Source organism: Chelonia mydas, chromosome 13 (assembly GCF_015237465.2).
Source record: "Chelonia mydas isolate rCheMyd1 chromosome 13, rCheMyd1.pri.v2, whole genome shotgun sequence".
Taxonomy (NCBI): Eukaryota; Metazoa; Chordata; order Testudines; family Cheloniidae; genus Chelonia; species Chelonia mydas.
Window position 1 is genome coordinate 35,804,963 of NC_051253.2, and position 23,358 is coordinate 35,828,320.

The 23,358-nt window shown below is 51.4% G+C and overlaps 1 protein-coding gene, 2 long non-coding RNA genes and 1 pseudogene across 3 annotated transcripts; 3 read left to right on the top strand and 1 right to left on the bottom strand.

The window, feature by feature from the left end:
* Positions 1–282: 282 nt before the first annotated feature.
* Positions 283–2,032, bottom strand: LOC114021659. The gene is made up of 2 exons (XM_037915242.2): positions 1,820–2,032; positions 283–1,403 (listed from the first exon to the last, which is right to left on the bottom strand). Exons 1-2 carry the CDS (start codon positions 2,030–2,032, stop codon positions 357–359), a joined length of 1,260 nt encoding a protein of 419 aa, XP_037771170.1. The 3' UTR covers positions 283–356.
* Positions 2,033–2,722: 690 nt separating this feature from the next.
* LOC122462669 lies at positions 2,723–5,760 on the top strand. Its single transcript, XR_006285369.1, has 3 exons — positions 2,723–2,860; positions 3,603–4,287; positions 4,424–5,760. It is a non-coding gene; the product is annotated as an uncharacterized LOC122462669 (long non-coding RNA).
* Positions 5,761–15,105: 9,345 nt separating this feature from the next.
* LOC102929634 lies at positions 15,106–17,145 on the top strand (annotated as a pseudogene).
* Positions 17,146–19,132: 1,987 nt separating this feature from the next.
* LOC122462671 lies at positions 19,133–21,875 on the top strand. The gene is made up of 2 exons (XR_006285371.1): positions 19,133–19,171; positions 21,134–21,875. It is a non-coding gene; the product is annotated as an uncharacterized LOC122462671 (long non-coding RNA).
* Positions 21,876–23,358: the final 1,483 nt, after the last annotated feature.

Consider the following 23,358-nt stretch of genomic DNA (forward strand, 5'->3'; position numbering starts at 1 on the left):
CGAGGGAAGCTCGAAGAAAGAAAACCGTGTTGCTGGCCTTCAGGACTCCTGCGTTCTCTCCCTGGCTCTGGAGGGTGAGTCGAGTCAAGTGGTTGGGGGGTGGGGCTGGGAGTCAGGACTCCGGAGTTCTATCCCCAGCTCTGGGATGGGAGTGGGGTCTAGTGGTTAGAGCAGGGCACTGGGAGCCACAACTCCGTGTCCTACCCTGACACATTCTGTGCCTCAATTTCCCCACCTTGGGAGGAGCGGGGTGGGGTCCCAAAGCCATCCACAGACAGCCGCTGACAGTGCAATAGAACATCATTTATTCAGCGACAACGTTAACCTTTCCTCTACCGCCAGCCTCCATTCCCCAGTCAGACGCCAGCGTCCCCTGCGTCCGACCGGGGCAGTGGGAGGTTGGCAGGTGACGTGGGGCTACGGGTCACCTTGAGGCAGCGGCAGAAGAGAACAGGCCGGTGCCCCAAGCCCAGGTGATACTGCCACCAGTAGAGCTTCTGCCGGGGCTGAAGAATGACCCGCAGCTCCTCTCCCTCTTCAGCCACGGCCTCCCACTCCTCCTGCTCTGTCCTGAGCCCCAGCCCGCCATACATGGGGGGCAGGGAGAACTCGGCCTGGAGCAAGGCCACAGAAAGGTCTGCAGGTGCCGGGGAACCGGCCGTGGAGAAGGTCCAGTTGGCCAATTTCTCTTCCACACGTCCCACCTTCCGGGTTATCTCGTGGCTGCCGGGGAGCGGCCCGTCCGTCTCGTTCTGGATCAGCTTGACACATTCCCATGCCCCAAAGGTACCCCTGTGGACCAGGGACAGGCCACCCGGGAGGAAGCTGGCCACGTCCGCGTGGACGGGGAGGACCTCCCGGGGCCCCGAGCTAGAGAAGGCCTGGCTGTATAGCCCCCGCTGCTCGTCCACACCCAGGAAAGCCAGGTGGGTAGCGTCAAGGGCGTAATAGTAGAGTCCGTGGCGGGACGCGGGCTCCAGGGGCATCTCCTCTGCTTCGGCCCCCGTGGTCAGGTCGGCCACAGACAGAACCACGCCGCGGGCCAGGAAGATGAGGGAGAAGCGGCCGCCCCACGAGGCATAGTGGTCGCCTCCGCGGCATGTGGGGTGCAGGGGGAGGGCGTCGGGGCTGGGGGCGGCGCTCAGGTCCGTGGTTCGGTGGAACGCGTCCCCCCGCAGGATGCAGATGCAGGAGCCGGTGGTGTCACCCACATAGTGTTCCCCGCCCTGGCAGGCAGGGTGCAGGCCCCGGATCTCCACGGCCTCCGGGGAGTGGCACTCGGGCGCCTGGAGGAAGCAGCCCACGTCGGAGCGGACGATGAAGAAGCCGTGAGGGGTGGTGAAGACATCGGTGCCAGGGGAACGTGCCCGTGGGGCGATCCCGGCCATGGGGGGGCTGAGCTCCTGGGGGACACCAGAGGGGGAGAGTGAGGGGGGGGGGCTCCATACTGAAATGGGCTAGGCCGAGACCAGCCAGACCCTGGCGGTGTGGAGGGCAGGAAGGGCACCACCGCCCAGGGCACAGGGTGGGGGGAGAATCAGCTTGGTCCCAGAAAGGGAGGTTGGGGGAGGATGTCTGTGGGGGAGTCATACCAAGAGGGGCCAGGCCCTGGGTGTGTGTGGGAGGGGGAAGGAGGCCTGGGTCCCGGGTGGAAGCTGGCTCTGCACCGGGCACCACGGGTAACCAGCAGCCCAGCGCGGCCTCTGCTCCCCCTATCCCAGAAGGGGGGACCCCCCTGGAGAGGCCCCACTTGCAGAGCCCCCCGGGAAGGGGCGATGGGGCAGCCCGGAATGGGGCGGGGATGCTCCCCGGATCTCACCGGCGCTGGGAGTGGAGACGCGGCCGTGCGCCCCTCCCCAAGGGCTGCGCTCCCGGGGCCGTGCGCCCCTCTCCAAGGCGCTGCGCCTCCAGCCGGCGGGGGGAACCCGCAGCCTTGCCCGGGCTGAGATCCGCCTGGCCCGCCCCCAAACGGGAAGTCGTAGCTAAAGGGGAGGGGAAGCGGCCGGCCGGCTCCTCCCAACTGCACAGCCATTAAAGGCGGGGGGACGGGTTTCCTTCGGGGAGGGGCAGGACTCCTGGGTTCTCTCCTAGGCTGGGGGAGTGGATGGGCTAGCCAGTGGTTAGAACAGAGGAGGCTGGTGGCTAGGATGCCTGGGTGCTAGGATGCCTGGGTTCTATCCTCTGCTCGGAGACGGGGGTGTGTCTAATAGTTGGGAGAGGGTGGCAGGACTCTTGGGTTCTTTTCCCTGCTTGGAGATGGGATGAAGGGTTTAGTAGTTAAAGGGAGGTCAGGACGCCTGGGTTCTCTCCCAGGCTCTGAGAGGGGAGTGGGGTCTTGTGGTTGGAGTGTGTGTGTGTGTGTGTGGGGGGGCCTTTGGGACCAGGAATCCTGGGTTCTTTCCGCTGCTCAGAGGTGGGAGGGGGGTGTCTAAAGGTGAGAGCAGGGAGGTCAGGGGACTGGGAGGTAAGGCTTTTGGGGTTTCAGTCCTAGCTCTCCCCATCTGTATATGGATCCCTCCCCCTTGGTGGGTTGCCGGAGCTGGAATGCAGCTGGGAGGTAACTGGCCCAGATTCTGCCATGCTTGCCCTAAATCTGTGCTGTTGCTGAAGGATCCCTAGGGCCCCTCAGCCCAGGGAGCCCATCTAGCCTGGCCTTTGAGAGTGGCACCCCCTTGTGGACAATTGTGGAATAACCTGCCCAGGGGAGCCACTTCCTCCTGCTCCCCCTATTGCTGGGCCATGCCCTCAATTGCAGACTTTCCTCCTGCCCCCTCACCCCAGGGCGTGGCTCCTCTGGCTTGCTGGGAGTGATCCAAGAACCTCTGATTGGCCGTTCAGCCTTTGTTAAATTCAGGTGGTGGTGAGTTCCACAGGCTGTTCCAGTCCCTGTGGCTCTCAGGGTCCCATTCCTGCTGCCCCCTCCCCCGCCAGCGCTGTCTGGTGATGACACCCTTCTAGCTACATGCTGGGGGCTCAGGATGGAGAAGCAGGGCAGACATGAGGTGGAGGGGATGCAGAAGGCTCTCTGGGGACTAAAATGGGTTCCCTGCCTGGGCACCTCCCCCTTACCTGTGCCTTGTGTCCCTTGCCCTACCCCCCTTTATAGGGTGTGCCAGGCATTTGCTGCCCCCTGCTGGGGGCTCAGCCATGTGGGGGCACCAGGCCCCAAGAAGCTGGCCTGTCTGGGGGGGGGGGGAAAGAGCAGCGAGTTTGGACCCTCTAGAAAGCCCCCACTTGGTCCCACAGTGGCTAGAAGGGCCGGGAGTGGGCAGAAGTCAATCAGGGCCCAGCAGGCAGGATAAAAAGGGCCAGTTCAGGTGGAGCAGGACGTAACTAGTTGAGGCTGAAGATTCTCCAGTTTGTGCGAGGGTCAGTGAAAGTGTCACAGGGCCTTTCCCCTCTAGGGGCGCTGGCTCCCATCCAGCCCCAGGGCTGGGGGATTGGGGACTCAGGGAGGTGAGAATGGGACACGGGGCCTTTCCCCTCTACATGAATGGGTCAGGGATGCAGCTCAACATGCTCCTAGCACTTGGAGCCCCATATGAAGACAATTACTACCATCCTGGCTCCCTCATGCTTTCTTGTTTTTTACCCTTCTACAGACCCCCAAACCAAGGAGAAGACCAAGGAAAGTCAACCCCAACAGGCTGGTGAATGCTGGACAAATTCTTTGTGCTTCTGCAGCAGATTTGACCCTGGAATGATCCCAAAGCAGAATTCAGGCTGCGGGTTATAATGAGAGAAGACGGAGAGAACAGGCAATGAAATCATCTGCCCTGGTGATGCAATTTGCAGAGAAGCTGGGGGAGGGGGAGTGGATGAGCCGGGTTTGCGAGCTGGGAGGAGGGCACTGGGAAGCGATAAGTATGGATTTGAAGAGGCTGATTTGATCCCATTGATACACTCCCAGCTGCTGGTTGAGGTGCCCTTGGTGAGGGTCAGCCCCCTGGGGAAGAAGGTCAGCACGTTGGGGTGGATGGAGAAGGAGATCTGTTGGTGGGCTCAGTACTACATGTATATGAACATGAGCTCCACCCACCATTTCTCATCCACCTTCAGTACTGTTGGGAAGAAGTAGTAGAGGCCCTTGCAGCATTCAGGATGTAGGGGAGCATCCATCCCATGTTCATCTGTGCCCATGTCAAGGACAGAGCACACGACACGCTGCTCTCGGAAGATGATGTGGAACCCGGAAGCACAGTGCATGTAGTGGTCCCTGCCACAGCAGTTGGGATGCAGCTTATGGACCTTGGCCTCAGCATCTGTGCTGAAGTCCTTTACCACCTGGTAGGAGTCGCCCTTGATGATGTAGATGTTGGGGGGGAATCGTCTTGTCACTCCCGTAGAGACCCCCACCCTGTCACGCAGGGTGCAGTCTCCGGATCTCTATACCAGTCCCGCTCTTTTGATTGTCTGTCTGCAGGTAGCAATCCAGGTCGGAGCAGATGATAAAGAAGCCCTTTTGATTATCGAGGATGTCGGCGCCCGGGGCGTCATTGGGAGGGACCAATGGTCCATCGGCAGGAGTCCAGCCCTGAGACGAGGAGAAGTGAGGGCAGGATGTTAGCTCATCTCATCCTTTGTGAACCTTTGATGCTTGAAGATCCCCAGTTCCAAGAGCAACCAGGCACTTGTCTGCGATGAAGTCTCCTAGATGTGCCCTGCAGACCAATCTCCAGGGGGTGGCGCAATCCTGAGGAAGGGGAAAGCCCAGTGTCCTGCCCCATGAGGATCCCACCTCACACGGGCTCCCACTTTCCACCATGGATCTGTCCATCTGGGCCATGTCTCCTCCATCTCACCCCATAAGTGCGAAGGGCTGCCCTGCGTGGAGATAAAGAGGGGAGGAAATATCAACAGGATCCCAAAGACTAACTCTGTGCCCAGCCAGGAGTCCGTGAATGGAGCTCAGAGGAAAACAACGCACCAAAGTTCCCTCACTCCCGACCCGCAACCCCCCAGCTATCCCAGCCCTGGGCTCAGTCCTCACCACCAGCTCTGCCGTTGCCCCTGGGGTCCCCCCGCCCCAAAGTTCCAGCTGACACTCCCACCTGGTAGTTGCTCTCAGCTGATGACAGCTCCGCTTGGGGCCAGGAGCGAGTTCCTGGGTTGTACCGAGATGGACGGGACCTTAGAGAAGAGCAAAGCCAGCCCTGCAATCCTCTGGATGTAAACGCTGACGGGGTCTGTGTAGAAGTAAAATTTTATATTCGTACTATGAGAATTAATGTATAGTTTAATCATCCTGCCAGCCACCCTTTTTGAACAGCAGAAAGGAAAGACCCTCTGGGACACTGGTTTAAAAACGCATCTGACAGACTGCCAGTGTCTGTACTAATGTTAAGGCAAAAACCGACCAAAACAATCCTTATAACTAATTATGGTCACCCTTTTGTTTTAAAATAAGTTGTAATGTCTACTATGGTTTCCTATGTGTATTATATAAATTAGCCACTCTCGTTAAATATACATTTCTTTGTTTTAAGGTTTAGTAAGTAAAAAACAGAATCTTGTATTGTGTCTACGTTAAAAAAATTAATTTTTTTTTGAAAAGCCCGGGCCACAATGTGAACTGTTTTAATCACAAAATGTAGCCAGGTTTAATTTACAATGCCTTTTCTTTCTCAACATACAAACTACTGGATACCTTTAAAGGTCTCTGTAAAAAATGGTTTATGTAAATAAAAAATGTATGCATCAAAAAGAAAGGTGTAAAGGCCGTTGTTATAGCCAAATAATCAAAAAAATAAAATAAAAACCCTTCCCAACGCCATCAGCCCACATCCGTAATGAAGGAAGGGCAAATTAATACCCTGAGGTAAAGGCTGGCACCCCTAGAAACAAAACAATTAACTGCATCGAAACCAAACCAAAATAACCCCCTCCAAGGTGTTTTGGAATGTTAACATCAAAAAATAACACCAATTAAAAAGTAACCAGTCAGAAACTGACACAGCAAAATTCATAAACTTCAACAGCAAAAGAAGACTCTATAAGAGCAGGCTGCTTGGCCATGGGACTTTGGGTTCGTCTTGCCCCCACTCCAAAAGCATCGAATTGCGACCGACAGAGCCCGGCTCCCCTCTGTGATCTATCTGGCTGTCCACTAGATTGATCCAGACTCTAGACTGGCGGGGCTGTATGCCTAATGTGTATGTAATTAAAAGCATCTGCTAACTGTCGTATTCTCAATAAATGCAGCGTGCTGCCTTCTCCCCTATAAAAATCCCGTGTGCTTCTTGTAAGTATAACATCTGTTTGCTTCCTCTCCAGTGGCTCCTCCCCCTTTCCACTGACTCCGCCTTCTCACCAGGCTCATCCTTCCTCTCTCATACTATGCCCCCCTTTTCCCCCTGAGTGTTCCCTCCCCATCTCCCACTCTGGCTTCCACCCCCTCACCCTGCCCCTGTGGGCCAATCGAGCCCCTTCTCTGTGTTAAGGGGTCCCCAATTCTGTCCCCCCCCAAGCCCTGCTCTCTGATGGGGGCCACGGCTGCTTCACCAGAGGGTGGGATCCCTGCCAGACTCTTATCTGCGTGGCCCGTATTGCAGCCACCCGCTATCAGGCCGTCCTGTGCTTGCAACACTTTGTGTGTTTCCAGGGAGGAAAACAGGACGTAACCGATTAGGGCTGAAGGTTCTGCCGTTTGGGAGAGGGTCAGTGACTGTGTCATGGGGCCTTTCTCCTCGAGGGGGATCTGGCTCCGATCCAGCCCCAGTGCAGGGGGATGGGTGACTCAGGGAGGTGGGAATGGGACAGGAGGCCTTTGCCCTCTCGATGAACTGGGGGGATGGAAGGTAAGGAACTAAACCAGTGCAGCTCAACATGCTCATAACACTTGCAGCCCTGTATAAAGACTATTATTACCATCTAATCTCATGCTTCAGGGCTTCCCCTGCAGGGGTCAGGCAGGACGGGTTACCTTGATACCCAATTGGCTCCCTGAGATTTTTTTTCACTTTCCTCTGAAGTGTAGTGATCAGAGATAGTCCACACCTGGAGACAGGACAGGGTGGGTCACAGCTCTGAGCTGCCTGGTTGGTGCATTGGGCTGGCATGCTCAGGGTCCAATTGATCATCAGAATCGAGGTGGGGAAGGAATCCCCCCCGCATGTCAGATTGGCAGGGATCTGAGATAGAGGGTCATCTTTCTCTTCAGTATGGGGCAGGTGCAGGGTTGCCAATCCTCCCGGTTTTGCCAGGAGTCTCCTGGGATCGGGCTCTATCTCCCGGAGGGTACTGAAGCCAAACCCGGAGATTTTGGGCTGCTAAAAGTCCAAAGCACAGCGGAGCTAAGGCAGTCTCCCTACCTCCTAAGGCACACCCCAACCCCTTGCCCCAGCCCTGTCCTGGAACCAGCACTCCAAACCCCCTGCTGCACCCCGACGCCCTGCCCTAGCCCTGAGCCCCCTCCGGCACCCAATCTCCCTCCCAGAGCCTGCACCCCGCACCCCCTCCTGCATCCCAACCCCCTGCCCCAGGCTCAGCCCAGAGCCCCCTCCCCCCTTCCAAAACCCTCGGCCCCAGTCCAGAGCCCGCACCCCTTCCCGCACTCCAACCCCCTTCCAGAGCCCGGTGAAAGTGAGTGAGGGGCATTCTCCATCCTCCCGGACGTTTAGGGGACTGGAGCCGATGGTTTTCTTCTGTGAACTGGAGGTCCCTGCAGAACAAGATGGGCTCGTGCCCTATGCTGAGGCGGTGCTGCCAGATGTACAGGTTCCTTTTGGGCTCCAGGGTCACCTGGGCTGACTCCTCTTCTTCCTGGGCTTCCTTCCAGTCCTCCTGCTCCGTGCAGACGCTTCTTCCACTGTACTCGGCCCTGAGGGAGAACTGGACCTGGGTGCTGAGCTTGAGCCCTGAGGGACATCTCAGCAGAGATCCTCCAGCTGTGCTTGATGCGGGACATATGGTGCTTGGCGTAGCCCACCTTGCGGGTGACCTTGTCTGACCAGGTGATGGAGATTCGGAGTCATTGTGCAGGTTCTTGATGCACTTCCAGGCGCCGGTTGAGATGCCTGTTGTGAGAGTCAGCCCCCCGGGCAAGAAGTTCTGCACATTGGGGTGGATGGAGAAGGAGACTGAATCGGTGGAGCTCATGTCATTGTACCGGTAGCACTGAGTCCCCCCATTTCTGAACACCTCGATCAGGGCTGGGAAGACACTGAAGTCAAAGTAATAGAGCCCCTTGCAGCATTCAGGCTGAAGGGGAATGTCGTGCTCATGTCAAAGACACGGCACATAACCCCCCGCTCTAGGAAGATGATGCAGAAAAAGAAATCACAGTGCATGTAGTGGTCCCTGCCACGGCAGTAGGGCTGCAGCTCACGGACCTTGGACTCAGCATCTGTGCTCAAGTCCTTCACCACCCGGTAGGATTCGCCCTTTATGGTGTAGATGTTGGGGTGGGGGGGGGGTTCATCTTGTCACTCATGTAGTGATCCCCGCCCTGGCACGCGGGGTGCAGTCCCCGGAACTTGATACCATCCCCCTCTTTAGATCCTCTGTCTGTCGGTAGCTGCCAAAACAAACAAAAATATTTGCTGAAAACAAAACTGGTTTATTGCTAGTCAAACATTTTCAGGTTTTGTAAAGAAAAATTTGACAGTTTTCGAGGGAAGAAGACGCTTTCTGGGAATATTTTCCTTTTGCGAAAAAAAAATCCAATTTCCCCTCAATAACAATGTTTCGAACGGCTTTAATGATGAGGACACACGGCCGGACCAAACTTCTCCCCCAGCCACTTCTGCTTTTTCCATTCTCCTTCATCCACCTCCTTCACAGCGGTTCCCAAACTTCCTTCCAAATCTCATCGGTAGTGTAGGTGATTGAATGGCGTCTTCTCTCTCCTACTATTACTATTACTCACAGCCTTGAATTTGCTTTGGGCTTCCTCCATGTCAGTAGAAACAAGAGAACCCTGTGCCCTCTTGCAGGTGAGAAGGGGGTGGGTGGGGGGTAAATAGTATGGATTTGCCAAGGTGCCAGAGTAGATCTGAAAGCTGAAATCTATCAAACTGGATTTTCCATCCTTGTTTTTATGAAATTTAATTAGGATAACTCCTTATTATTGAGTCCAGGGAGCGTGAGCTTTCTCATTTTAATGCTAAGCTCTACTCAGGTCTGCTTTTACCCTGGACAGTACTGCTGCAATCAACAAGGCATATAATCATCAGCTTTATAGATCAAAGATTAGATACAGAAAATGTCCTAGGAATGTACTGAACCCAAATTACACACACAGTCTGGCACTCAATGGATGTAGATAGACCAGTGTTGAGGCCCATCACCTGTACCATACAAATCACACAGTCAGATTTCTTACTACATTTATTTATAATAATCAGTTCTTCAATATCTCAACTATGTTTGTCACACTTTAAGTAATTCTCTGATGCACTTTGTCTGAAGGCATCCTACTAAGCTGGTCCCTGCTCTTTCTAGTGTGGAGATTTGAAAGAGTTTAAACTATCAAAAGCAGTTGTTTAAAGTTATTGTTAGAGGTTCTCTTAGGCTATTGAGTTGGATGGATATAGGAGAAACAGGCATATGACATTGCTTAGTTAAAATGGTTTAGATACAACAAATCCTGCATCTTGCAGGGGGTTAGACTACCTGACCCTTGTGGTCCCTTCTAACCCTATGGTCCTATGAGTCTATGAAAATCCAAGATGTTTTTCCTTGAGGTCTTGCTAGAAAGTGCAGGTGCAACAGGGGAACGTCCAGATACTGGGATTAAAGAAACACAGTCTCTGAAAGGAAGTCTCACCATCTTTTCTCAGCCTGATAAGCCCGGGATAGGCGAGAGCAGGACACATGGTTTGTCCAAGTGTCTGGCAGCACTTCTAACTTCTCCAGCTTCACTGGTAGGCTCAGCAAAACTCTGAGGTCCAGCATGCTGATGCCAGTTTATATACCCTGTTCGTTGGAGGCTGGTGTCTAAGGTCCAATAGAGAATAAGAGGATTACTTGCCAACAGCTCCCGGATTTCGTCTCTTACTTTCTCTGCTGCTTCCAGCACTATCCAGTAGATGGCGCTGGTGCATCAACATTCTGTCATTCTTTGCTTATCTGAGGCTCTTAAAGTGTTAGTCATTCCAAACACTGTATTTTTATAGGGTCCCCTCCTTTTTAAAAACAATTTATTTTAATGTTTCCAAGTCACACACATATTAATTTTCCTTCTTCTGCCAGACAAACCCTATCACTTCTGGGGGCAACAATCAGTGTCAAAAAACCCAGACACAATCTTGTATAGTTCTCTAAATGTAGTGGACATGGGGCCAGCTTTGTCAAGGTATTTAGGTACCTGAAGGTGCAGACTGGGTTTTTCATGAACATCGTGGGTGTCTGCAGGAGCGAGAGCTTCTTGGGTTGAGTCTTGCATTGGCCTCCTGAAAATCAATGGGATCAATTCAGTCCCTTCAAACCCATGCTTACCACTTCTCAGTGCCCTCCTCCCAGCTTGCAAAACCGGCTCATGTGCTTCCCGTTCCCCAGCTTCTCTCCAAATCTCGTTACCAAAGCAGAGGACTTCATTACATCTTCTCTGAGTCTCCTCTCGTTATAACCTGCAGCCTCAGTTCTGCTTTGGGATTTTCTGGGGGGTTGAATCTGCTGCAGGAATGCAGAGAATTTGTCGAGCCTGAATAAAGAATAAAATTTTCACTGTTCATCAAGTTGTTGGTATTGAACTTTCTTGGTTTTCTCCTTGATCTGGGATCTACGGATGGGTAAAAATGGAAACAAAAGAAGGAAATCAGGAGGGAGCCAGGAAAGGCCTGGGAGTTGGGGTTTCTGGGGAGACAAAGGAGGGAAATATTTGTGCGTCATAAGGCCAGAAGGGTATGATGGTTCTCAGGGTACTAAGGAAGGTGTATCACCTAGTTACTCTGTTACCCTTTGCCTCCAGAGAGAAGGGCTCTTGCTTGTGTTAGCTGCTTATCAGCTGCCTACCACCACCAGTCCCTGATAATGGGATCCCCAGAGAAATCTCAGTCCTTTGGCATCCAAAAGAATGGTGCACCCCAGTTTGCCATTTTTATCATAGTGCTTTAGAATCATAGAATCTCAGGGTTGGAAGGGACCTCTAGAGGTCATCTAGTCCAACCCCCTGCTCAAAGCAGGATCAATCCCCAATATTTGCCCCAGATCCTTAAATTGCCCCCTCAAGGGCTGAACTCACAACCCTGGGTTTAGTAGGCCAATGCTCAAAGCACTGAGCTATCCCTCCCCCTGTATATCACAGACAGCCTTGCCCGTATATCACAGACAGCTTGAGCTTAATTATAAAACAGAAGGAGATTTGTTCAAGAAAGGCGAGAGATTCCTAGAATGGAAGACTTCTACAAAACATTTCCTAATTTCTTAAACATTTTTTCTATTTGTTCAAAGGTCTTCACTGAAACATTCCAAAAAATAGCGATGTCTCGTGACACGAGAACTGCTTTAATTACTTGAATATTAAAGATGGACAAAGATGGTTGCAACTGTGGCAACTTCTGCCCTCATATCTCTAATTGAACACAGATTGCATAATAATTGCAAAAATTTTAGCAACACAACTGAACATCATCATCCCATCAGTTATACACACAGATCAGGTTGGTTACATTAAAGGAAGATTGGCTGCTGATAACATGAGAAAAATCACTCACTTGATCCAGCAAACTCAGACGTAAGATGTACCCTCCATAGCCTTCTCTCTAGATCAGGGGTCGGCAACCTTTCAGAAGTGGTGTGCCGAGTTTTCATTTATTCCCTCTAATTTAAGTTTTCGCGTGCCAGTCATACATTTTAATGTTTTTAGAAGGTCTCTTTCAATAAGTCTATAATATATAACTAAACTATTGTTGTATGTAAAGTAAATAAGGTTTTAAAAATGTTTAAGAAGCTTCATTTAAAATTAAATTAAAATGCAGAGCCCCCCAGACCAGTTGCCCGGACCCGTGCAATGTGAGTGCCACTGGAAATCAGCTGGTGTGCTGCCTTTGGCACACGTGCCATAGGTTGCCTACCCCGCTCTGGATGGAAAGAAAGCATTAGATAGGGTTGAGTGGCCTTATCTAATGGCTGTCCTAAAAAAATTTGGATGTGGACCAATATTCCTGAATTCACTCAGTGTATTCTACAACTCTGCCTGCACTGCACTGTCAACGAATGGAATTATTTCTCCCACAGTTCAGCTAGAAAGAGGGACGCAACAGGGCTGTCCCTTCTCACACCTCCTTTTTAATCTCACTCTTGAACCACTGGCAACGCACATACATCAAAACTCAGCTACCAAAGGTATGATTATAATCAGGGGAAAATCCACAGTTTATATGCCAATGAATTTTTTGTACTGAATGTAGTTGATATTTTTGGAAAGGGCTCTGATTTTTGCATTAACTGGACTAAATCAAAAGCTATGGATATATCCAAAAGACCAGATCCTTCTGAGTTCCAACATTTTCCTTTGCAAGTAAGCAAGGAAATCAATTGTTGAGGTTTTAAAAGTTGTCCTATATATTGGAAGAAATTTTCAAGGATGTAGAGAGGTGGGATCTCCTCCTTCTATCCTTACTGGGGATAGTCATCATGAATATCTGTCTAAGAATGACTTCTCCCATTAGCCTATTTCCTTTCAAGTTCTCGACCTTACTCTTTTCTCAAATAAAGAGGCTTTTCATGCAGTTTATGTGGGATAAAAACCAGCCTTGGCTGTCACATAAGACCTTTTAAAAAAAAAACTTGGGCAATGGGAGGTGTGGGGTTGCCAGATTTGTATCTATATTATCTAGCGTTCCAATTGCACCCTACAGTAAGGTGGTTCCCCTCCATTAGCTCGGTGTACACACCGACCTTGTTTGAGGTAGAAAAAAGCTTAGCTATGCCATTTGGTTCCCTCTCTTCTTTTTCATATTTTAAGAGGCTACTGACACCATTAAGGAAAAATCCAATCTTTGCATCTACATGGGGCATCCTGCAGTATGTGAAGAAGTCTACAGAATCTGATCTTACTAATTCTCTATGTAAAAGGCTGTGACATCATTCTTCAATTGCCCACATGTGGTATTCGTTCTGGGAATTAGCTAAACATGTGAATGAAAGCCAGGATCTTAACCTCCTGGATCTGTTAGTTCCAAGCCCAGTGAGAGTATTGTGTTTGTGTGTATTGAGGCATTGCACAAAGAGGATAGAGGGACGGTGGCGTGGTGCAACCATACCTTGGGCCTTTCCTGGTTTCCAGATGTTTGAGTTTTGCTCATCTCACCATTCTGGAAGTCGACGACAATACCACCAAGTGACCTTCATTCGGCATTAACATTTTTGTTTTGTTTTGCCATTGAACATCCTAGTTTTTTTGAACAGGAAAAGAGACCTTGTTGGTAGGAGTTAGCGATCAACTAAACTGTTGTACATATCATGCCCTGCAATTTGCATACTGAGCCAGCCATCCCCACATGCATCAGCTGGGCCCCACAAGCCCGGTTTCTGCATACCTCCCCAGCCATGCCCCTGATCTTTTCACTGTAACCTGGCCCCCCTTGCTACTACTGTACGCAGCTCCCCAAACATCAGCACATGCAGGGAATGCTTCTCCCCGAAATCTTCCCCACTCCTATAACCTGACTCACATGCATTGCCTGGAGTGAAGGACAACTGTGTGACAGTGGCCTGGTGTTCCTGGTCATGTGTCACAATGGGTGGAGTTTGTGGCAGGGGTGGCAAGAGAAATCAGAGACCGGGTTTGTTCCAAAACACAGAGAGTTTTATGTTTGGGAGAAATATCCCTGCCCCATAGACATACCCCATCTCCAAGCAACAGGGGTGTGTCAGAGCTCTTCTTAGTTCTGTGCAGCAAGTGGTCAGCCATGAACCCTTTGATTTCCTGATTAACGTTCTTCCAACACTGATTAACAGCTTTCGTGTTGTCACTGTTGCAGTGACTGAGAGGCTCAGACAAATGAGGGAAAACTATCCCAGTTCCTGGACCCCGATCTCTGATGCTGTCCGCATCTGCTCTCACATTCTGTGAGGTGAGTACCAGGAATTAGGCCGAGATCACACCAGGAATGCCAGAACGGGGGAGCGAAGGGGCTTAGCCCCATCACTTTTAAAAGGGGTGGCGCAGGGGCAGGGCCTCGGGGGGAAGGGGTGGCACAGGGGCAGGGCCACGGTTCAGGCACTAGTGGACTCCCCAGTTTTAGGAAGCTTCCAGCGCTCCTGGATAACACCACAGTGTCTGATAGATCACAGCCTCTTAACTCACAGTTTAAGATGCTGCAGGGCAAGCAAAACATGATGCCAAAGCAGGCCAGCTTGGTCCACGCAGATCAGCCTGTTGTCAGGAATCCCCCTTTCATGAGCCAATCCTCCCTCTCCTGCAAGCTTCTGCTACCTTGTGACCCAGGAATTGGCCACAATACACGTTAGCTACCCTGATCAGAGCACGCATTTCTTTCCCCACAGCAGTCAAGGTGCGTGCATTCTCAGCTCCAAACCTCCACATTGCATGGCTTTGGAAGCACTGCATCAATGTGCCTCAAGATCAGGATGTAGGTTCTTCCACCTGCCGAGTAAAACACAGATTTTCACACATAACCGATCCAAGGCTTCCCAACCCCCTGTCCTCACTGGTGACCCCCATCCACAGCCACAACCCTTCTCCCTATATCTGCGCCCTCCATCCTCTCTCTCCCCAACCACCCCCAAAGTCCCGTGTCTCTGGATAGTCCCTATCAATTATAACAGCTGTTGTGGGGAATGGCTCAGGAGTGGTTTTCTGTGCTCACAGAAAACTTCCCCATAAAATAATCACATGTTGTAACAGAGACAATTGGAACAAGCTACGGGAGTTATTCAATCTTTATTGGTTTCAGAGTAGCAGCCGTGTTAGTCTGTATTCGCAAAAAGAAAAGGAGTACTTGTGGCACCTTAGAGACTAACCAATTTATTTGAGCATAAGCTTTCGTGAGCTACAGTTCGCTTTATTGTGCTGGTGGGGAGCGAGGCTTCCTGGGAAGCAGTGAGCAGGACTGGAAAGGGACAGCTGATTTGTCTTTATTGAACTTTGCTAAGCTTGTGGGTCTGGCTGTGTCTCCTCTCAGGTGTCACCTGTCAGAGCAGCAGAGAGCTCAGTGCAGGGAGGGGCAGCTGTGCCCTCTTCAGCTCTCTGGGTCCTAGCCCCAGACCCCACTGCATAGAGCTGCCGTTCTCTCCCCTCCAGGGAAATGGCTCTTTGGGCCAAACCTGCTTTGGTCTCCTTTTGGCTCCTATCTCTCTCCCCTGTCACCATGGCTGGTAAGTGACCCCAGTTCTCCTGGACACCTGGGTCCCATTTCCCATCCCAGTGTCTTTCCCCTGGGCTGGGTGCTGCAGGGCCCCCTCAGGTCGCTGTCCCAGATGTCTGGATCTCACTCCCATCCCAGTCTCTCTTTCCTACAGGGGTTCACCGTGTGTCCTATCTCCAGCTCATCTCCCCACAAGCGGCCTTTCCAGACGGCTTCATGTGATGAGGGTGAATGACCTGGTGCTCTCAGCCTATGACAGCAACACCGGCAGGCTGGCTCCCTGAACTTGTGACATCCTGGATGACCAGGAGACCCACCAGTTCTGGAGAGCAGGTAGCTTTGAGTGCCTGGCCTGGGACTCCTGTTTGGAGACCGAGGACCAGGGACTGGAGTGAAAGATAAATGCCAGCTCCCCAAAGGCAGGTGAGTCCCCAGACCCCAGCACTCAGATTGGCTCAGGAAAGTGATGAGCAGGTGACTGGGTAGGAGGGAGCTGCGGGAGGGTACACCAGGGGGGATACATAGCCGTTAAAAGTGGAGTTTGGATCCAGGACTCCTGGGTTCTATCCCTGGCTGTAGGAGGGGAGTGGGATCTGGTGGGTTGGAGCAGGGGGGCTGGGAGGCAGATCTCCTCAGTTCTTTCCCCAGCTCTGGGAGAGGAGTGGGGTCTGGTGGATTGTGGAGGGGGTGGGGCACTGGGACAGTTCTGCCGGTGCACCTTACTCCTGGCCTATAGCCCCTGCTATCCCAGCCGTGGGCTCCCTCCCCAGCTCTGCTTGTGGCACTCAGTCCTGACCCACAACTCCCTGCTTTCCCAGCCCTGGCCTCTCTCCCAATCCCAAAGCTGTGCCTATGCCCCTTAATCCCAACCCGCAGCCCCCTGCAGTCCCAGGCCTGGGCTACCTCCCAGATCTGCTGGTGCTTCTCAATCCCAACCCACATCCCCCAGCTGTCCCATTCCCTGTGACTAATAACCCTTTCTCACCCTCCCCTGAGCCCAGTCCACAGTGCATCTGGCCCTCGTCCCAGGGACCTGGGACCGGTCAGCTCATCCGCCACGTGACGGGGTTCTATCCCTGCCCCATCACTGTGACCTGGGAGCAGCGGGACCAGGTGACCCTAGGGAAACAGTTGACCAGCGGCATCCAGCTGAATGGGGACCGCACCTTCCAAATCCAGGTGTCCATTGAACAGGGGCAGGAGGGAGTCAGTCCTGCGGAGCACGTGTTTGTGGTGAGACACAGCAGCCTGGGGGATGCCCCTCTGAGGGTGACCTGGGGTGAGTACTGGGGGCGCAGAGCAGAGAGGAGCAGTGGGAAGATACTGGGAATGGGGGGCCTCGCACTGAGGGGAGAGATATGGAGGAGATGGACACAAGGGGTGGGGGGAAGAGGGAGTTGGGAAATGCAGAGGGGCAGTTTTGAGGGGCACCAGGGTTTAGTACACAGAGAGAGGTACTAGGGGGCAAGAGGAGGTGGAGACGTGTTTTGGCTGGCTCAGAGGAGAGGGGCATACTGGGGGGCTCAGAGGGGAGGGGAAACCAGAGAGCGGGGGTTCTGGGGGCTCAGAGGGGAGGGGAAGCAGAGAGGAGTTTTGCGGAGGCTCAGACAGGGAAGGGAGGCAGAGAAGCGGGTGTCTAGCTGCAGGGAAGACCCACAGGGGATGGCTGGGAGGGGCAGACCGGCTGGGGGAGTCAGGATGCTAGCTCAGGTTTATTGGACAGAGAGCAGGTGGGGGAGCGGGGAGGCCCCAGGAGAGGTGAAGGGCACAAGGGCTTCGGGGGACCCAGGGCTCTGTCTCTCTCGGGGCACTTCTAGATTCCCAAGCCACAGGCCAGGCTGCTATCCTGGCGATTGTTGCTGGCTGCTGTTAGGGGGCTTATTCCTTCACCCACTTACTTCCCTGGTCCTTCTCTCATGAACGGAGAGCAACAATACCCCAAGTCCAAAGGTGCAAACAATTCGATGTTTATTGGGGTGAACTTCCAGCAAGCATGATTCCAGTTTCCTTCCTTAGTGTCCCCCTTCCCAGCTCTGACACCACAGAGCCTTCACCTGTGTCCCTGTTCCCATTCCTGCCCTTAGCCAAACATGATTCCAATTTCCTTACCTCCATTCCCTGTTCCTATTTCCCCCTTTAGCAAAACACGATTCCAATTCCCCACCCCCATTCCCTGTTCCCATCTCCCCCACCCACACACCCACCCCCTCACTTCCTGATTGACTGCAGACTATATAGTAAAACTTGAGTTCGGCTTAACTATACCTAAACCAATCATTTTCCTGAAATTTAACTAACCAATCCTAACATATTGTAACATGATTATGTAACCAATTATATCCCACCACCTTAATTAGTTTACACCCAGCAAAATTAATTATACAGCAGACAGGAACAATCACAGAACCAGACAGAGATTATACAGACAAACAATGGGGAAATGGGGACTACAGTGATAGAACAAACACAGAAATGAGGATTTCACATCCCAGCTACTGATAAGTGAGTTCTTGCCAGACAGGATGCTATCAAACTAAGTTTCCTTTTACATTTTCTAGGCACTTCCCTTTCTCTGGAGGCGCTGGGCACTATCAGGACAGGATTGTATCCTAACAGCCCAATAGCACCTTCTTTCAATGTGACTAGTTTGGGATGTGTGGAGGTGACCGTTCGCTTCCCAGCTTATGGCTGCCTCTGCTGCTTAGCCAAAGGCCTTAGCCTAAGCACAGGGCCTCAGACTGTCACAGTAAGAGAAGGACCTTACACCGGCAGACAGTGATTTTGATTCTTTCTTTTGTACCTCTATAACTAGCCAAGTGATAAGAATACACCTAAATTCTTCGAGTACAGGCCTTTACCGACAGGCCTGAATATCTATATCCTAACAGCTGCATCCTCACTGTGCTGGGAGTCGGGGCTCTGGGCTGGTTCCTGAGGACGAGGCCAGGTGAGTGGTGCAGCACAGCTCCCCCTCTTGAGTCCCCACCAGGCTCCCTGCAGCACAGAGCCCCCTAGCGCTGCACTGGGTCCCTGGGGACAACATTAACAGGCGGGGAGAGAGACCCCTGGTGAGCCCCCACCCTGCAGCACTTGGTCTCCCAGCCAAGTCCCAAACCAGCCTGGCCCTGCTTAGCATGAGATCCCAGGGGCTCCGTGCTGAGCCCTGGAGGGACACAGGGGTTGTGGCGGTGGGAAGCCACCCACGGATGTGATCCCCACTGCCCCCTGTAGTAGGGTCCTTGGTGGGCTGGGTGGCCCAATGGTTAGCATCCACTCACCTGGGGGAGAATGTGACGTTGCACTCTATATTGTTTTATGAAAGTATGTTGATGAGTGTGAATATATTGTAACTAAAATATGCTTCATGCAAAAGGTCTCTTGTGAGGTATCGTTACAAAGCTTATAATCTACTGAGTGTGGTCATCCCGTTTGTATAAAGGTATCACTCTTGTATCTGAAACTAGAAATATGAAATATAACTCTGAGGGCCTATTGTAATTATTAATGGTGGCTTGGAATCTTGCTGGCTCCCATCAACCAGGACAATTGACTGTGGACGGCTCTGGTTGCAGGCAGGCCTTGCTGTGAGTCTGGCTGGGAAGAAGGAAGGCTGGGGGGTCTCACAGGACATGTGACCATGTCACCTGAACTGGAACCCATCTTTAACCTGGTGCTTGTCCATTGAGAAGGAGGGGTGGGAACCCAGAGGGACAAAGGATTCCTGCCTTATGCAAAAGCTATATAAGTGGGTGGAACAGAACAAAGGAAGCAGCCATCACGAGGAATCCCCCCCTAGCTACCACCTCAGCTGGAACAAGGGCTGTGCCAGGGGAAAGGATGGTGCCCAGACTAGGAAGGCATCCAGTCTGTGAAAGAAACTTATTGAAACATCTCTGAGGGTGAGATTTTATCTGTTTTCAGTTTTATTACTGTATTAGGCTTAGATTTGCGTGTTCTATTTTATTTTGCTTGGCAATTCACTTTGTTCTGTCTGTTACTACTTGAAACCACTTAAATCCCCACTTTCTGTATTTAATAAAATCATTTTTAACTTATTAATTAACCCAGAGTATGTATTAATACTTGGGGGGGGGGGGGGAACAGCTGTGCATATCTCTCTATCAGTGTTATAGAGGGTGAAGAATATATGAGTTTACCCGGAGTTATTTGGGTTTAGACCCCATTGGGAGTTGGGCATCTGAGTGTTAAAGACAGGAACACTTCTTAAATTGCTTTTAGTTAAGACTGCAGCTTTGGGGCACGTGGTTCAGACGCTGGGTCTGTGTTGGAGCAGACTGGCGTGTCTGGCTCAGCAAGACAGGGTGCTGGAGTCCCAAGCTGGCAGGGAAAGCAGGGGCAGACGTAGTCTTGGCACATCATTTGGCAGCCCCAAGGGGGTTTCTGTGATCCAACCCGTCACGGAGAGTCGTGCTAGTTGAGCCCCAACCCACTCAATCCTCCAGGCTCCAACCCAGGGCCTTTGGAGAGTCAGCAGCATTGACCCCTTGGGCAGGGTGTGGGGTGGGGGTGGGGGTTGTGGACCCTCTGCATTACCCTCCCTGCATCACTTCCCATCACTGCTCTCTCCGCTTCCAGCCCCAGACAAGGAAAAAGACAATATAAAAGGGAAACCAAACCTCAGCCCCAATCGGGCTCAGCACACAGTCCCCGGTGTCTCAGCCAGGCTTCTCTGACTCCTTTTGCAGGAGCCTGCAGGGTAGGTCTGCTCCTCCCCAACCTCCCCCTTCTGAGCTGGGCTGCTCCCTTTTCAACCCTTCCTCCAGTTGCAGCTTGCTGTGCTGCGTTGGAGGGGCGGGCCTAGCTGGGCCCAACATAGTCTTTTAACCCTTTTGTCCTAGTGTGGGGTTTGTATATCAGATCCTCCTCCCCACCCCACGTGCACACACACCCTCACTGCAGGGGGCAGGAGTGAGCCAGGGTCTCCAGATGAATCCATTCTTGCTCGGGCTTCCCCTGCAGGGGGCCATACGGGGCCGCATCGCCCAGCGCAGACATAGCCACAGACCCTCGACTCTGCTTCAGCCACAGCTAAGCAGGAGGCAATTCGACCACGGCACTTTCTCTCCCAGATGCAGAGCTGGCTGTACCAGGGTCGTCAGTTTGGGCTGAGGCCACATGGAGCACCCTTGGTGAAGAGGAGGCGCTGGGGGTGGGGATTGGTTGTGGATAAGGGCAAAATAACTGAGTTTACAGGGTGGGGGGCACCTCTGTTGAACTTCCATCTTGTGCTGTTCCCCACCCTCCAATCAACCCTGTCCCTCAGAGCTCCCAGCCCCCTATACAAGATCCCCCAGTTTCCATTCTCTTCCCTCCCACCCCACCGGGCGGCATCTCAATCATTCTGCGTTTGGGAAGTTGTGGCACTTTATGATGCTTGACCCATAAATACAATTTTCACCTTCAGGGAAATTGTTCGGGGACCCCCTAGTCCCGGAACTGTGTCTTCAACTCAGGAGGTTGGGGGTTTTATTACCTGCTGCTTATTAAACCTGTGGAGGGACTGATCACCTTATCCTACTTGTGAGTCTTTTGGGCTTTACTGAACCCCATCAGCTGGTGCATTCAAGATATCGTGGTCACAGGTCATCAAGGGCCCCTGCAAAGTATGCATAGCAACGGGACACTAATTTTACATTTGCTATGTCAGGTCATGTGATTGGAAATTTATGGGTCTTATCAGCGTGGGTACTGGTGACCCTGAGAATACTGCTTTACCCTCTAATGTTATATTTATCTCTTGTTTAATATAATTACTATGCTGAATGTATTGTGTGTGTTTGTGTTATTTCTGGGGCATGTCCAACTATCAGGCAAGTAAATGGGGATTATCCTGTGCTTAGAATTTTTCTCCCAAGCTGCCCGGGTGATGCAGCCAGGAAGCAGTGACGGGGGTGGAGGCCCTGCCCCATAAATTCAAAGGGGAAGAAAATACAAAAGTTACATTCTGCTGAGTGGGAAGCAGGATCCAGAACAACCCAGGCCTGTCCATCAAAACATGTCAGGAGATCGGTGCTGAAGGAGGCAACTGGGTGGATGGGGGGGGGGGGGAGGGGCACTACCTTTAAAAGCTCTTTATTAATAGTATTTTGATCTGTTGCTTTACAAAATATGATACTTAAGATGCTAATTCTGGCTGAAAGCCTTGTTCATGTAATGGAGCAAGCAGTTCTGCTGCTAGCATCTGTGGAAACGCTTGGTCATGTTCCCACAGCGTCTCTCGGCCAGCTGCTTTCAGAGCGACCCACCAGCCCCAGAGAGCGCTGATCCCGAGCCGATTCCTCCCAGCTGCCTTCGGTTTCGTTGCTGCTCCACCTTGGCAGGCCCGTGCATTTTAAAAGTTTCCTTATTTCTCCATAATGTCTCTCAATAGCTTGTAACCATTTTTGACCAAACCCCACTGACTGCAGACTCGTGAAATTTTACAACTTGGCATGTTAATCAACTAAATATTGTGAAACAATATTTTCAATAGCTGTAACCCTAAGCTACTTGTTGGATTTGTTTTTAATCAAGGGCATTTCAATCTTTTATACAATTGCTTAGTTTTAATACAATTATTCTTTCCCCATTTTCATATCACTACCATATAGGTTTTTACTTGCTATCAACATTTACTTGGCACCACAGCTAGACAGAACTTTTGGATAAGAATAGGAGTACTTGTGGCACCTTAAGGATGTTAATGGTGAAGCTCCATTTATATTTTCACTGATCTGTCTTGGTGCCCGGTTAGATTTTGCATCCAAAGCACGCATGTGAAAAAGAAAACACAAGCTATTGTGGGTCCTTGTTGGAGCCTCTTTGGGTTTTTAATTAAATACCATGTCTTATCGACAGTTGTTTTGTCCATTGCTATAAACACTCCATGTTTCATGGGAAGGCACCTTCCTTCCATAAAGCAACCCTTACCCTTTATGTGCCATAAAATCACGTTAGCCGATGTAAGATCTGAATGAGCTCTCCCCTGACATCTAGTGGTAAGCTGGGGAAGAGGACTTCAGGAGCCAACCTTGTTTGCATGAACACACCTACCCTGCCTATGTGCTCAGCATGAGGGAGCTGCTTTGCCCAGATGATGACTTTTGGCTGGTGTTGGATCACAAGTCACTTTGTTATTGGGGGCAGGGGTACGAAAGGGTTGTTATCCTTGTTGTGCTAATCAAGGGCAGCAGAGCTGTACCTGTACCCTGTGTGACACTCTGTACCTCAAAGTAGCACTATGGAACCCCCATATTCACACTTTTCAGAGTAGCAGCCGTGTTAGTCTGTATTCGCAAAAAGAAAAGGAGGACTTGTGGCACCTTAGAGACTAACCAATTTATTTGAGCATAAGCTTTCGTGAGCTACAGCTCACTTCACCGGATACATAAAGTGGAAAATACAGTGAGGAGATTTATATACACACAGACCATGAAAAAATGGGTGTTTATCATACACATTGTAAGGAGAGTGATCACTTAAGATGAGCTATTACCAGCAGGAGAGTGGGGTGGGGGGAAAGAAAACCTTTTGAAGTGATAATCAAGGTGGGCCATTTCCAGCACATTTCCAGGAGTTAACAAGAACGTCTGAGGAACGGGGGGGGGGGGGGGGGGGGGGGGAAGGTGGGGAGGAAGAAACAAGGAGAAATAGTTTTACTTTGTATAATGACTCAACCACTCCCAGTTTCTATTCAAGCCTAAGTTAATTGTATCCAATTTGCAAATTAATTCCAATTCAGCAGTCTCTCGTTGGAGTCTGTTTTCGAAGTTTTTTTGTTGAAGAATAGTCACTTTTAGATCAGAAATCGAGTGACCAGAGAGACTGAAGTGTTCTCCGACTGGTTTATGAATGTTATAATTTTTGACATCTGATTTGTCCATTTATTCTTTTATGTAGAGACTGTCCAGTTTGACCAATGTACATGGCAGAGGGGCATTGCTGGCACATGATGGCATATATCACATTGGTAGATGTGCAGGTAAACGAGCATTCTTACAACTACAATACCCACCTGCTGAAGTGAAGAAACAGACTGACAGAGCCAGAAGAGTACCCAGAAGTCACCTACTACAGGACAGACCCA

What these genes read in the sequence shown, in the direction of transcription:
- LOC114021659 (XM_037915242.2), bottom strand. Translation starts at nt 2,032, where the DNA reads ATGGCTGTGCAGTTGGGAGGAGCCGGCCGGCCGCTTCCCCTCCCCTTT. An exon ending in CGTCTCCACTCCCAGCGCCG is followed by an intron (nt 1,404 to 1,819) that starts GTGAGATCCGGG and finishes GGTGTCCCCCAG; the next exon opens with GAGCTCAGCCCCCCCATGGC.